We start from the raw sequence: 15,316 nt of genomic DNA, 5'->3' as shown, positions 1-15,316 counted from the left end.
CCTGACCTCCATGGCAGGCAGAATTACACCTCATTAGTTTCAAAGTATAGTGTGTCTCATATTTCCCAAAAACACAATCTGTAAAATTATTCGTTGCGAATGGTTTGGAAGAGTAGTTTCGAAGCTGAGGAATCTCGCATTCTGATGAAAGATATTGTTCGGTTCTCTATGCCAGTCTTCATCACTGTGCCCATTAGTGAAGGCGTGCTTTTTATGCAAAGAATTTCAGTCCATCGAAGATCATCATGTAACTAGTGACATCAAAGGCCTCCTAAACCAGAAGAAGAGGGCCTTTAAAGATGGTGATCGGTTGGAGCTTAAAAGAGTTCAGAAGGAACTCAGAGTACAGATAAGGGGGGCAAAGGAGCAGTATAGGAGGAAGCTAGAAAAAAAGCTGCGGAAAAAAAGCATGAAGGAGTTGTGGGATGGGATGAAGATCATCACCCGGATGCGGTGCAAAGCGGGGGGCGAACATAAGTGGAGATGTGGAGAAGGCGAACCAGCTGAACAACTTCTTCAACAGGTTCGACAGCTCAATCTCATCCTCACCGCAGAAATCCACACCAGGCTTACTTCCTTACAGGAAAATTGCCACTCACAGGAGACCTTGCCCACGCCCAGGATTACGGCTGCACAGGTGGAAGGTCAACTGAGGAAGATCTGTACCAGCAAGGCGGCTGGGACCGGATGGAGTTTCCCCACGATTACTGAGGGCCTGTGCGACTGAGCTGGGAGAACCACTACAGCGCATCTTCAACATGAGCCTGGAGCAGAGAAGAGTACCCAGACAGTGGAAAACATCCTGTATTGTCCCGGTACCGAAGAAACCACAACCAAAGGAGTTGAATGACTTCAGACCTGTTGCCTTGACGTCGCACGTGATGAAGACCATGGAGCGGCTGATAATACAGAATCTGAGGCCACAAACCAGGCACGCCCAGGATCCTCTTCAGTTTGCGTATAAGGAGAAGGTGGGAGTGGAGGATGCTATCACGTATCTGCTGCACAAATCACTCTCTCACCTAGATGGGGTCAGTTGTGCTGTGAGGATTACATTCCTTGACTTCTCTAGTGCCTTTAACACCATCCAGCCCAAGATCTTAAGGCACAAACTAACGGAGATGGGAGTAGACTCTCACATGGTGGATTGGATAGTGGACTACTTGACAGATAGACCTCAGTATGTGCGGTTGGGAGACTGTAGGTCTGACACGGTGGTCAGCAGCACAGGAGCGCCGCAGGGGAACCGTACTCTCTCCAGTCCTGTTCACCCTGTACACATCAGACTTCCAATATGACTCAGAGTCCTGCCATGTGCAGAAGTTCGCTGATGACACGGCCATAGTGGGGTGTGTCAGGAATGGACAGGAGGAGGAGTATAGGAAACTGATACAGGACTTTGTGATATGGTGCAACTCAAACTACCTGCGTCTCAATATCACCAAGACCAAGGAGATGGTGGTGGACTTTAGGAGATCTAGGCCTCATATGGAGCCAGTGATCATTAATGGAGAATGTGTGGAGCAGGTTAAGACCTACAAGTATCTGGGAGTACAGTTAGACGAGAAGCTAGACTGGACTGCCAACACAGATGCCTTGTGCAGGAAGACACAGAGTCGACTGTACTTCCTTAGAAGGTTGGCGTCATTCAATGTCTGTAGTGAGATGCTGAAGATGTTCTAAAGGTCAGTTGTGGAGAGCGCCCTCTTCTTTGTGGTGGCGTGTTGGGGAGGAAGCATTAAGAAGAGGGACGCCTCACGTCTTAATAAGCTGGTAAGGAAGGCGGGCTCTGTCGTGGGCAAAGTGCTGGAGAGTTTAACATCGGTAGCTGAGCGAAGGGCGCTGAGTAGGCTACGGTCAATTATGGAAAACTCTGAACATCCTCTACATAGCACCATCCAGAGACAGAGAAGCAGTTTCAGAGACAGGTTACTATCGATGCAATGCTCCTCAGACAGGATGAAGAGATCAATACTCCCGAATGCCATTAGGCTTTACAATTCAACCGCCAGGACTTAAGAACTTTTTTAAAGCTATTATTAATGCTTTTTGAGATAGTGATTTAGATGCATATCATATTTTTTACTGAGTTAAGTATTGTATGTAATTAGTTTTGCTACAACAAGTGTATGGGACATTGGAAAAAAAAAGTTGAATTTCCCCATGGGGATGAATAAAGTATCTATCTATCTATCTATCTATCTATCTATCTATCTATCTATCTATCTATCTATCTATCTATCTATCTATCTATCTATCTATCTATCTATCTATCTATCTATCTATCTATCTATCTATCTATCTATCTATCTATCTATCTATCTATCTATCATAGGTTATATGTTTCCCATATGTGACGACAAATATACTGCTACTAGTACCGTTGGCCTGGTCGTGACGCACTGAGCTGGCCTTCTCAGTAACGAGGCAGTTAACGTTCCAGCTGTAAGCTGGGGGTTCTATTCCCCCTGCTCTCTGTAAGGAATTTGTCCGTTTTTTCTGTCATTACGTGGGTTTTCTCCAGGTTACCTCACATTCCAAAGACGTACGAGTTAGGGCTGGTGAAGTGCGGGCCTCCTATGTTAGAAAGCGTAGCGACACCTTGCGGGCTGCCTAGCACAATTCTCGCTGTTTTGTCCTGACCGAAACGACGCTTTTCGCTGTATGTTTCCGTGCTTTTTGTGACAAATAAAGCTTACTTTTAATATGCAGCCAGTTTAAATTTGACTGGTTTGGATACTTACCATTGAACGTCTGCATAATGCTCAGTATTTTAATCATGAGTATCAGGCAGACCTTCTCTCAAAGCAAGCAACTGGCCTGGGCTGCAAGCGAGAGGTTAATGGAATTATTAGGAGCCGATCATGCGGCCAGATTGTCCCATTCATCCTATAGATGCGATAGAATTAGAGCACATGTAGAACGATTGGAAATCATGCTTAGCGGTGATTTGGATAGCAATCCGGGGTCGGTGTCGACAACGGAAATGGGCGAAGACACTACCCGGTTGACCACTGAAGGTCTGAAGGTAGTGAAACCCTATCAGGAAACTGTTAATCCATTCATTGACAGAATGGGCAATGCGTCACGACTATAAGTCTGCAAGGAATGTTCCAACAGGATGTTGGTGCGGGTACGGAGAGGTATTCTCCTATTAGCACTACACCAGGTACCAGCCTGGATTACAAACAAATGCCTCCAGGAATTGATTGAGAATATTCAGGTTAGCCGGAGGTATTATATTGTGGCCACTTCATTAAACATGCTGGCATAAAGCGATACTAAGACGTCCCACCAGATCTAGGTACGCAATACAGGGACGTCTGAGAGAGGACGAAAGGCAGCATCACAGACTCCATCTAACCATGCCACCGTTAAGGGTAGCACATCAGCTGCGATGCAGTGGAACAAATGCCATAATCATGTATATGTTGAGCTTGTCCGGTGGAAATGTTAGCAACGTTTGTGAGAGACTGTAGGTGCACCAATTATAATAATAGTAGGCCAGTCGATCTGACTGCAGGGAATCATTATCGAAACATAGAAAACCTACAGCACAATACAGCCCCCTCGGTCCACAAAGTTGTGCCGAACATGTCCCTGCCGTAGAAATTACTAGGCTTAACTATAGCCCTCTATTTCACTAAGTTCCATCTACCTGTCTAAAAACCTCTTAAAAGACCCTATGCTATCCACCTCCACCACAATTGCCGGCAGCCCATTCCACGCACTCACCACTCTCTGAGTAAAAGACTTACCCCTAACATCTCCTCTGTACCTACTCCCCAGCACCTTAAACCTGTGTCCTCTTGTGCCAACCATTTCATCCCTGGGAAAAAGCCTCTGACTATCTACACGATCAATGCCTCTCATCGTCTTGTACACCTCTATCAGGTCACCTCTCATCCTCTGTCGCTCCAAGGAGAAAAGGCTGAGTTCACTCAACCTATTCTCATAAGGCATGCTCCTCAATTCAGGCAACATCTTTATAAATCTCCTCTGCGCCCTTTCTATAGCTTCCACATCCTTCCTGTAGTGAGGGACCAGAACTGAGCACAGCACTCCAAGTGGGGTCTGACCAGGGTCCTATACAGCTGTAACATTACCTCTCAATACTTAAAATCAATCCCACGGTTGATGAAGGCCAATGCTCCATACACCTTCTTAACCACAGAGTCAACCTGCTCAGCTGCTTTGAGCGTCCTATGGATTCGGGCACCAAGATCTTCCTGATCCTCCGCACTGCCAAGAGTCTTACCATTATGCATCACCTTTAGCATGATGAGAAGGAAATTAGTTGCTCCACTTGCCGATCACATCCGCTTAATCCAAGGTTTGACCACTTCGATTAATATAACGAAAACGGTGATTACGCCAGGCCTCAATGGCGAAGTATTGAATATCACATTTGAATGTCAGAGTCGAGGAATGGAATGAGAAGTTGTGAAAACTTGGAAAACCGGAATTATCTCCCATTCCTAATTCAGAAATTGATAACATGTACATTGGGAGCGGGTGATACATGAATGGATCTACAGAGAGGATGAACCGAGAAATTGAGAAGGATCTGAGAGGCCGGCTATTTCTGGAGTTGGTGAGCAAACATTGAAATACGCCCCAAGCGTGAAATTCTCTCGCCGCTTGCTGTAATCGAAATATTAGTTGTGCTTGCTGCAGGATTTATTTCAGTTTGCTATCTCAAGCGAGAGGTTTGGCGATTGCGGGTAGGCCTCTCTTGTGGCATGAGTTTTATTAACCATGTGGAACTTGCATTATGATTTTCTTGCTGTGTAAAGAGTTATGTTATAATTCGACATTCGAGCCTCATTATTCCTCAGCATACGAGTGTAAAGGAGAACGAGATTATAGTTCCTTCGGTACGATGTATCATAAGAAACTGTAGTCTGATTGTAGGCCCATAATCTAAAGATAAAGGATGTGTACGTTGTTGTGGTAGTGGATAGTGGGGTGGGCTTTAATGGACGGTGTTCATCAGTCTGAAGCCTAGGGGGAAGTAACCGCTTTCGAGCCTAGTCGGTCTGGCGTGGATACAGCGTCGTTCCTTCCAATATAATTTATTGTCATTTCCAGTATGTAAGTGTAAAGTACAACGAAATAACTGTTCCTTCGGATCTGATGCAGCACACAGAACAACAGTGAGATAAATTATGCAAAACTAAAAGCACAATAAGTATAATTGTATGTTAACTTCAATACATAGGTTGACTGCATATCCATAAAGTGACGCTGGGCATAGGAGTATCTGTACATAAAGCGACTAACAGGAAATGATAAAGTAATGCTGGTGGGTGTATGGAAGGATGGGTCAGTAGGTGCAGGCTTTGAGCAGCCTTAGTAACTGCTTTTGAGTCTGGTGGTCCTGGCGTGAATGCTGTGTAGCCTTCTCCCCGTGAGAGCGAGACAAACATTCCATGAGCAGGGTTAGCGGGAATCTTCATGCTGTTACGGGCCCTTTTCTGGCACCATTCTGTATATGTGTATATGATGGCAGGTAGGCGGGTGCCAGTGATTCGTTGGCAGCTTTGGCTACACGGTGTGCAGGGCACTTGTAAGATTGCAGTGCATTTTCTGTAAGAGAGAGAGAGAGAGAGAGAGAGAGAGGAGAGAGAGAGAGAGAGAGATGAGAGAGAGAGAGAGAGAGAGAGAGAGAGAGAGAGAGAGAGAGAGAGAGAGAGAGAGAGAGAGAGAGAAGGAAGGAAGGATGCTGGACGCCCAAGGTTCTCTCCGGCTCCTTGATTGGCTGATAAGTATTATTTTCCTTCTTATTTTATTGAGTATTGTTCCTTCTTCCTGCATTCAAATTTTAATATAATCCTTATTTTTTTTTCTATAACCTTTAGCACATGTATAGTACCTTTTCTTTTTGCGAATGTCTGTTGTTGCTGAATCAGAAGAGAACACGGAACAAATTTTAAAATATTTCGTGCAGCAACACGTACACTCACAAAACTAGTTTCCTTCTCAGGAAAAATTAGGGAACTTCAAACCCACGGCTAACGTCAGGGAGACACAACTGAATAACTGTGGTAAAATGAACAATGGGCTCCCCCTTTTTAAAACATGCTTACTCATCATTGTAAATATCATGACCATAAGACGTAGGAACATAATTAGCCCATTCAGCCCATCGAACCTGCTCCACCATTCCATCATGGCTGATCCCGGATCTCACTCAACTCCACACACTTGCCTTCTCGCCATAACATTTCATGCCCTGATCCATCAGGAAACTATAAACTTCCGCCTTAAATCTACCCACGGACTTGGCCTCCAACGCAGTCTGTGACAGAGCATTCCACAGATTGATTCACTCACTACTCTCTGGTGAAAAAATACTCTTTACCTTTCTTCTAAAATGACACCTTGAGGTTGTGCTCTCTAGTTCTGTATACCCCCCACCAGAGGAAACATCCTCTACGCATCCACCCTATTCTATTGGTTTCAATGATCCCCTGCGCATTCTTCTAAATTCCAGTGAGCGCTCCTCATAGGTTAACCACTTCGTTCGCAGAATAATTCTCGTGGACCTGCTCTGAACTCTCCCCAGTGTCAACACATCCTTTCTGAGATACTGTATGGGGCCCAATGTAAGAGGACTTGCTTTGTTCTTTGGACATCTCCTATACTGCGCCACAGACAAGACCAAACCAAAGCCTGGGACTGACTCCTGGAGGAACATTGGTTTCAATGTCCTGTACATGTTCTGAGAATTCATGATGTCGGAGCCCAGAACTCAAAATGGATATCGGAGAATCAAAGGACAGAATAGAGTACCGATCATTCAGCCTATATGCATTTTCGCCGTATAGCCATGGACACTGCATTCAACACCAGAACGAATTTTCTGTACAATCAAGTTCCGTTACATCGTTTCAACAAAGCCAGTATTTTCCAGAAAGGACAGTTACAATGATGATTAAAAATATTATTTCACAAAAGAGCAACTTCAGTTCAGCACTGTGAAAGGTCCCACAGTTGTTGGGCTGTCACTCTGTGGCATCAACAGAGGGATGGAGGTTTCCTGATTTGTAGTAAGAGCGAAACTCGCTCCATGTGTGTACGTGTTTCTCTGTGTGTGTGTGTGAGAGAGAGAGTCGAGGGAGAGTGGGAGAGGGAGAGGGAGAGGGAGGGAGAAAGAGAGAGAGAGTGAGGGAGGGAGGGAGGACGGGAGAAGGAGAGAGGCAGAAACAGAGAGACAGACAAACAAAAGTGAGACAGACAGACACACGAGAGGGGAGGAAGAGAGAGAGAGAGAGAGAGAGAGAGAGAGAGAGTGAGAGAGAGAGAGAGAGAGAGAGAGCGAGAGAGAGAGAGAGAGAGAGAGAGAGAGAGAGAGAGAGAGAGAGAGAGACCCCGGTGAAGGACATAAAAACTATGGACAGAATATCTCATCACCAAAGCTTAGTCTTCTTTTGCACATTGGGTTTTAGTCAGTCTCTGTTTGTATGCAGCTTTTCCATTGGTTCTGTTGTATTTACTTGCTTTAATGTGATTGCCTGCAAAAAAAATGAACGTGAGGGCAATATCTGGTAACATAAACGTACTTTGATAATAAATTTACATTCAATTTTGAAACTCTGTTGAGCGGCCTGATGTCTTGTACAGAGAATGCACTGACACTGTAAATGTATAGACATAAAGAACCGATTTGTATAGAACATATACCATAGAAATTTATAGTAGATTACAAGCTCTTCGACCCACAATGTTCTGCCGTCCATGAAACCTACTCTAGAGACTGCCTAGAATTTCCCTAGAGCATAGCCCTCTACTTTTTCTAAGCTCTATGTACCTATCTAAGTGGCTCTTAAAAGACCCTATTGTAACCGCTTCCACCACCGCCGCTGGCAATGCATTCGACGCACCCGCCACTCTCTGTTATAAAAACCTACCTGTGACATCCCCTTGGTGCCTATTTCCAAGCACCTGAAAACTATGCCCCATCGTGTTAACCATTTCAGCCCTGACAAAGCTTCTGGCTATCCACATGATCAATGCCTCTCATCAAATATACACCTAGATCAGTTCACTTTTCATCCTCCGTTGCTCCATGGAGAAAAGGCCAAGTACACTCAACCTATTCTCTTAACGTGCGCCCTCCTTTCCAGGCAACATCCTTGTAAATCTCCTCTGCACTCTCTCTATACTATCCATATCCTTCCTGTAGTGAGGTGTTCAGAACTGAGCACAGTACTCCTAGTGGGGTCTGACCAAGGTCTTATACAGCTGTAACATCACCTCACGGCTCTTGAACTCAATACCACGGTTGATGAAAGCCAATACACCATACACCTTCTTAGCAACAGTGCCAGCCTGCGCAGCAGCTTTGAGTGTCCTTTCGATGCGGACCCCAAGATCTCTCACACTGCCAAGAGCCTGAGCCTGAGCCTTTATATTATATTCTGTATTCAAATTGGACTATTAAAATGAACAACTTCACACTTATCTGGGTTGAAGTCCATCTGCCACTTCTCATCCCAGTTCTGCATCCTGTCGATGTCCCGCTGTAGCCTCTGGCAACCCTCCAGACTGTCCACCACACCCCCAACATTTGTGTTATCAGCAAATGTACTAACCCACCCTTCGACTTCTTCATCAAGATCATCTAAAAATATCACAGAGGAGGGGTTAATGAGAGCTGTCAGAGAAGAACGGCAGACTGGTTCAAACTTGCAGAATGGTTGTCTGGAGGGTTGAAAGAGGTTACAGTGGGACATCGACACGATGCAGAACTGGGACTGAGAAGTGGCATCTGGACTTCAAATAACCACGTTATGACAGGTAAGTCAAATAACCACGTTACGACGGTGGTGTCCGGAAGAGCATCTCTGAACGCAGAACAGATCGAGCCTTGTTCTGGGCTTCAGCAACAGAAGACCACGAACATACACTCAGATGTCACTTTATTATATACCGGAGAAACCTAACAAAGTGGCCACTCTGTAACTTACTTGCATTAAATTCATCATGGACATGGCAACTCTTTTCCAAAACTACCAAGGCGGACATTTGCTTTAATCAATGAGTAAAAGAGTAACGGGGACCTTTCCGGGTGTAAAGTGCTCATGGGTATCCTGTTTTATTCAGCTGGGTCACTGCACGTATCTAGCTGCATACTATTGCCTTAAGACAAGATGCTGTGTGCCACAACCGCAAAAAACAAGAAAGAATTGTGCACTAGGAAGCAATTTCCAGTTGGATTTCAATGTGACGTATGCTTTTGGGATGCCCTGCCATTTTTCAGCTCACGGCTGACCAAGAGTTATCTCGAGAGGCTATAGCCCACACCACTTTGAACCCAACAGAGTGCGGAACTCACAGAGGTGTGAGGGGAGGGTGCGCTTAGTCGAGCAGAGTTGGATGGGTGGAGCTTACCGGATCATATTATTAACCTTGCGGAGCCCACTGATTTGCTGTGAAGCTTAGTTTGCTAAGTGTTGGAACAGACTCTCAAAGACTCTGTCATGGTATTAGGTGGCGCTTTCAAGATGCTGATAGACACCTTTCTCAAAAATACTTCTTCCATATTGTCGGTGACGGGAAATGCGATTTTAACTGGAATCCTCTATGGAGCCCAGCGACTAATGGAGGAGCACAGCCGCTGTCCCTGCGATCCTGAACTGAATGGTCGCTACTCGCTCATCGCTTTCTGTGTCCCAGGGTCCGTGCTGTTTCTGATCAGTCTGCTGGTGTTACCCGATGCGAGGAAAGTCGTTACGTGCCGGGTCAGATTTGATTCCCCGCACACTTGCAGATGCGAGAATTTTCAAAGTTGCTCGGAGAGTCGCTTCAGTACCGAAATGAGAAAGTTTTACTTTTGCTTGTACACACTGCTGAAAATATCGGTCCCTTCAGTCCTGTGGGTCGTCATTCTTCTCGCGGACGGAGATTATTACGCCTGTGCATATATTCTGCCAAGCAACGCGACGGTCGACAGTCAAATTTGCGCTTTGTCTTGTGCTTCTAGTCCCGAAGAAATCCTGCCTCGTCTCCGCAGCCTTTGCTTTCGCTCACGGGTGAGTGAATTCAGATAACATGTAGTAACTGTGGCAGAAAAATTAGAACTTTAGGCCGTGATTTAACCCGGAATCTTTAATGTCCCGATGAGTGTCCATGGTTTCCAAAGGGCGGGTAAGTTCCAAATATCCAGCGTAAAATCCCTGGCTGCGTCTGAAGCAGATACCCTTATAGAATTTGTCCCACCGGCCAGAATTTTCGGATGTTTCTCCCTCACAATTTTGGCCGGTTCAGTCTGTGGAAAGTAGCGGTGCAATTATATACAATCAAATTTAGGGGTGGCAAGGTCGCGGAGCGGTTAGCGTAACAGTATAACCAGCGACCCGATTTCAGTTCCGCGGCAGTCTGCAAGGAATTGGTCCTTTCTCCCTGTGACCCGTGCTTCTCGCATTCCCAAGATGTACGGGTTATTAGGTTTATTGGGTATATTGCGTGGCCTGGAAGTATCAGTTGCCTTGCCGTATGCACAAATAAAATGGCACAGCTTGGGCACTAAATACTTAACGTACTCAACAGAGGAGATGTGAAAATCACGTTTCTCTTGCTCGGGACCTAAAGTCCTACTCAAATGGAGGGGTCTTTTGTTGGGTGCCAAACCGAGAATAAACTTCTTCTCCCGTAGAATTGTGGAGACTAGAGGTATTCAGGTGAGGGGGTCCATAGATTTTGGAGTATAATAGAAATCTCCAGGCAGAATAGAGTTATATAACACTACATCAGAGAAACAGGACATGTGGCCCATCTAGTAGGTACCAAACTATTATTCTGCTTTGTCCGATCGACCTGCACCAGGTTCATAGTCCTCTGTTCTCCTCCCATAGTGTACTTACCCAAACGTCTCGTAAATGTTGAAATTGACCCACATCCACGCTTCACTGGCAGCTTGTTCCACTCTCCCATCGCCCTCTGAGTAAAGAGGTTTCCTCTCATGTTCATCCTCAACATTTTAACTTTTCCCTTTAACCCAGGATCTCTACTTTTAGTCTCACAAAACCTCAGCTGAAAAGCCTGTTTGCATTCAATTCTCCTCTCATTCTTCTACGTTCCTAGGAATAAAGTTTTAACCTATTCAACCTACCTACATGAACGAGTACAGAGGAAATTTACAAGGATGTTGTACCGGAACTTGAAGACCTAGAAATTGTAATTTTTCTCTGTACTCTTTCCTATAGGTAGCTGCCCAAAACCGCGCATAATTACTACTACTACTACTCCTACGACGTCGACTCAGGCCTAGAGGGCCGGCGTTGGGCACGATGGCGTACTCTCCGCTCTCGCCTCTCCTTCATCAGTGTGTTAAGTTCACCTACATTAGCCGTGTCGCTAACTTCCAGGGGCGTGTTGACCATAGTCTTGGGAGGGCGCCCAGGGTTCATCCTCCTGTGCTTGGGCTCCCATCTGATGACTAGGCTGGCAGATAGCTCAGGGGGGCGAGGACAGTGCTCCACTAGTTGCAATCCTTCTCGCACATAATAAGGCAAGGGCATATTAATTTTAAAAATTCTGCTTTCGTTGAAATCTGCAATAAAACAGGGTCGTTGGAAAAGCTCAACTGGTCAGATAGCGTCTGTGGGGAAAGAAAACATTTACTATTTAGGTGGCGAACTATTCACCAGAAAGAGTATAGGTTAATTGAAGACAGTGACACTAGAGTAAAAGACCAGCAACGAACTTACTGATGGATAGTTTGGCTTAGGGGACCGAATGGTTTGCTGTTTCTCATGATATGATGCTTTTATCCTTACAGATGTTCGGCGGAATTGTACTGGTGTCGACGTTGATGTTCCTGGTAATTTTGCAGTTTTTACCTGAGTTTATTTGTCCTGACGAGAGAGAGGCGAAATCCGAGGAAGAGACGGAAATGGAAGACATTCAAACTGGGGAACAGCGCTGACCAAACACAGGAGAATACTGAAACTGAACTCAGATGTCGAAACCCATCCGTCCTCATGTGGACCAGTCGAAATGAAGTGAAGAACTTGATAAGACTGGGATGGTCTTATTGCCCCCACAACTCTCAAACAAACACAACCCCTCTTCCAACCCGAAACAACAAAAGCCACAATAAACATAATCCCATAAGACCATAAGGCATAGAAGCTAATTTAGGCCATTCAGTCCATCGAGCTGCTGCGTCATTTCCATCATGTCTGATTTTTATACCCCTTGACTCCATTCTTTTGCCTACTGCAGTGAACTTTGACGCTCTTATTAAACAGGAACTTACGAACCTCTGCTTGAAATATACTCAATGACTTGACTTCCACAGCTGTCGGTGGCAGTGAGCTCCATAGACTCTCTGTCTAAAGAAATACCTTCTCGGGTCTGTTCTAAAGGGAAGCCTATTTTGTTAGTGTATCCTGTGGTCACAGATTTTCCCATTATAGGAAACCTCCGCTCCACGTCCACCCTATGTAGGCCTTTCCTTTTTTAATCTGTTTCAATGATACATCCCACCCCACACCTCCATTGTTTGCCATACTCCAGACAATACAGGCTTAAAACGGTCAAACGCACCCCATACATAAACATTTCATTCCCAGAATAATTCTCATGAACCTGCTCTGCATCGTCTCAATGCCAATACATCCTTTCTTAGATAAGCGGGCTGGACCTGCTCACAATCCGCTAAGTTCCACCTGATAAATTCCTTATAAAGCCTCAGGACTGAATAGCTCCCATTTAACTTGGTTCACCAACTGGCTGAGAGTTGCCATCAGACGCAGGTCCCCGAAAGTGAACTGGAGTCGTGACAAAGCTGTTGATTCCATGAATACAAAGAAAATACCGAAATCATATTTTCTTCAAAAATGTCCGCTGGAATACGCACCCAAAGGAAATTTGGCAAATTCAATATTGTTCATGCATCTAATATGATAAAATTAATTTCGTTGGTAGATAGTTTGTTTATAACTATGCCAAATTTTAATAATATAACAATTTTTATAATAATGTACCAAATTTTATAATAATATAGTTGTAACTTCCCAAAGCAATTTCCTAATCGACACAGATCATGGCAAAATGGGGAATGTGCCTTTACTTAACAGATAGACTCTATATAAAATAGGCCTCGAAATCTAACTATCAAACATTCATTCTTTAAGCAAATCTCTGAATTATTACCGACAAAGATAATACAGCAGAGAACAGAACAGCGCAGGAACAGGCCATTAGATCGACAATGTTGTGCTGAACCAGCTAAAGAGTAAATCAATAAAACCCAAGCACTAATCCCTCCTACCTACATATCCCTCCATCTTCCTTACCTCCATGTGCCTGTCTAAACGTCTCTTACAAGTCTCCAATGTATATTCCTCTACCACTATACCGGGCAGCACATTTCAGGCATCCATGACTCTGAGTACAAAACTTAACCCTCGCCTTCCCCTTGAATCTGCCCTCTTCTCTTTCGATGAATGTCCTCTGGTGTTAGAAAATTTTAACCCTGGGAAGCAGAGTCTTCACTATCTCTGCTTCCCATAATCTTATAAACCTGCCGAAGCGAAAACAACCCAAGTTTATCCAGCCTCTTACGATAGCACATGTCCTCTAAACCAGGCAGCACCCTGATAAGGCTTTTCTGCTCTCTTTGCAAAGCCTCAATATCCTTCCTATAGTAGAACCAGCAGAACTATGTGCAATACTCCAATAAGACCTAACCAGAATTTCATAAATTTGTAACATGACCTCTTGACTTTTGAACTCAATTTCTCGACTATAAAAGCAAGCACTCCATAAGCATTTTAACCGCTTATCTTTTTATATATTTTATTTGTCTAATTCATTATAGAAATACTATTAGTTGCCACTGAGATTATGTTCGTGGTCTTCTGCTACTGCAACCCATCCACCATGGTTCGAAGTGCTGAACGTTCAGAGATGCTCTTACACACTCCACTACGGTACTGAGTGGTCATCTTCCTGCAATTTGTACTCGACTGACCACAGTCCTCTGAGCTCCTTCATTAACAAGGCATTTCTGCTTTATTTTTGTTGCTTATCGCACCATTCTCTATAAACTCTGGAAACTGATGTGCGTGAATATACTAGATCAGCAGTTTCTCACATTCTCAAAACGCCTAACAATCATTCCATGGGGGAAGCCATTTAGATCACATTTCCTCCCCACTTTGATGTTTTTTCTGGATGAGAACTTGACAATTCTCATTCTTGACAATGTCTGCGTGCTTTTATGCATTGAGTTGCTGTACCATGATGGGCTGATTAGATGTTTGCATAACGAGCAGGAGTACAAATACACCCATTGAAGCGGCCATTGAGTGCATTTCCTTTAATCAAATGTTTGATTCATAACAGAATAAAAAAGTACCTTAATTGCATCACTGGACAATGATAGCAATTATATATGTTAATTGTCTGCTCGGATTGTGATCAAAACATATAATTTAATTGCGAGACTGAACTATATGCGTGTGCATGCCTCATCAAATTTCCAACATATTGCAGTAAATGCTTCTGCTAATTATTTATTTCATTATAGAGATTGTGTTTTCCTTCGTTTATTTAATTAACAAAAACTTTAAGTATGTGTCTGTGTCCATTGCTGAACGACAGTGCATTCGGTTTTGTTAATTGTCTTTCCATTAGTAATAGGAATGGGGAGTTGTGGTTGAGCTGGTACATATGGATTTCCGAATCTATCAGTCAGAAAATAAGATTATCACCAATACTGGGGAAAATACTGCTGTAACACGGAATGGAATTCATCTCTGCAACAATACTACGGTATAGTACCCAAAGGCAGAGAGAATAGTACAGAGGAGATTACCACGGTTTTGGTAGAGGGGTCAATTATTTTCTTATCATAAACATAAAAATATACTGAAAATTGGGTTTGAAATTTCCAATTTTACATATGTCAGCAAATTTGGGGTGTGAAGATGTCCTTAGGTAAATGCTTAGGAGACATCCCAGGAGCAAGGATGCAAACGTAATCCGTGCTCATAGGTGTCGCTATTTGAAGATCAAAGTACACGTATTATCAAAGTATGAGCACTTTTTACAACTTTGAAATTCATCTTCTTGCAGGCAGTCTCAAATAGAACCGGTTTAAAGGAAAACCTCACACAACGAAGAACATTCAACAGCCAAAGTTGGGTGCACAATATAAAACAATTAACACTAACCACAGAGAACCCGAAAGAGAGTCCACAGCTACGGAACTGTGAAGCCAGTGCAGGAGCCCGATGGTTACAGGCCTCAATTACAGTCAGTTCAGAGCTGAAGCTCCTTGATAAACTCGTGCAAGTAGTAA

General features: G+C 44.1%; 1 protein-coding gene across 1 annotated transcript; it reads left to right on the top strand.

Annotated features, from left to right (window-relative positions):
* The first annotated feature begins 9,439 nt into the window (after positions 1-9,439).
* On the top strand, positions 9,440-14,541 carry LOC140738014 (uncharacterized). The gene is made up of 2 exons (XM_073064985.1): positions 9,440-10,037; positions 11,786-14,541. Exons 1-2 carry the CDS (start codon positions 9,486-9,488, stop codon positions 11,930-11,932), a joined length of 699 nt encoding a protein of 232 aa, XP_072921086.1. The 5' UTR covers positions 9,440-9,485; the 3' UTR covers positions 11,933-14,541.
* The last annotated feature ends 775 nt before the right edge of the window (positions 14,542-15,316 follow it).

Source organism: Hemitrygon akajei, chromosome 2, assembly GCF_048418815.1.
Source record: "Hemitrygon akajei chromosome 2, sHemAka1.3, whole genome shotgun sequence".
Taxonomy (NCBI): Eukaryota; Metazoa; Chordata; class Chondrichthyes; order Myliobatiformes; family Dasyatidae; genus Hemitrygon; species Hemitrygon akajei.
This window is presented reverse-complemented; position numbering and strand designations above follow the sequence as displayed.

Bases quoted from the DNA above. Each gene is read 5' to 3' on its own strand.
- LOC140738014 (XM_073064985.1), top strand. From the start codon at position 9,486: ATGGTATTAGGTGGCGCTTTCAAGATGCTGATAGACACCTTTCTCAAA. The intron at 10,038-11,785 runs GTGAGTGAATTC...TTATCCTTACAG, and splicing joins GCCTTTGCTTTCGCTCACGG to ATGTTCGGCGGAATTGTACT.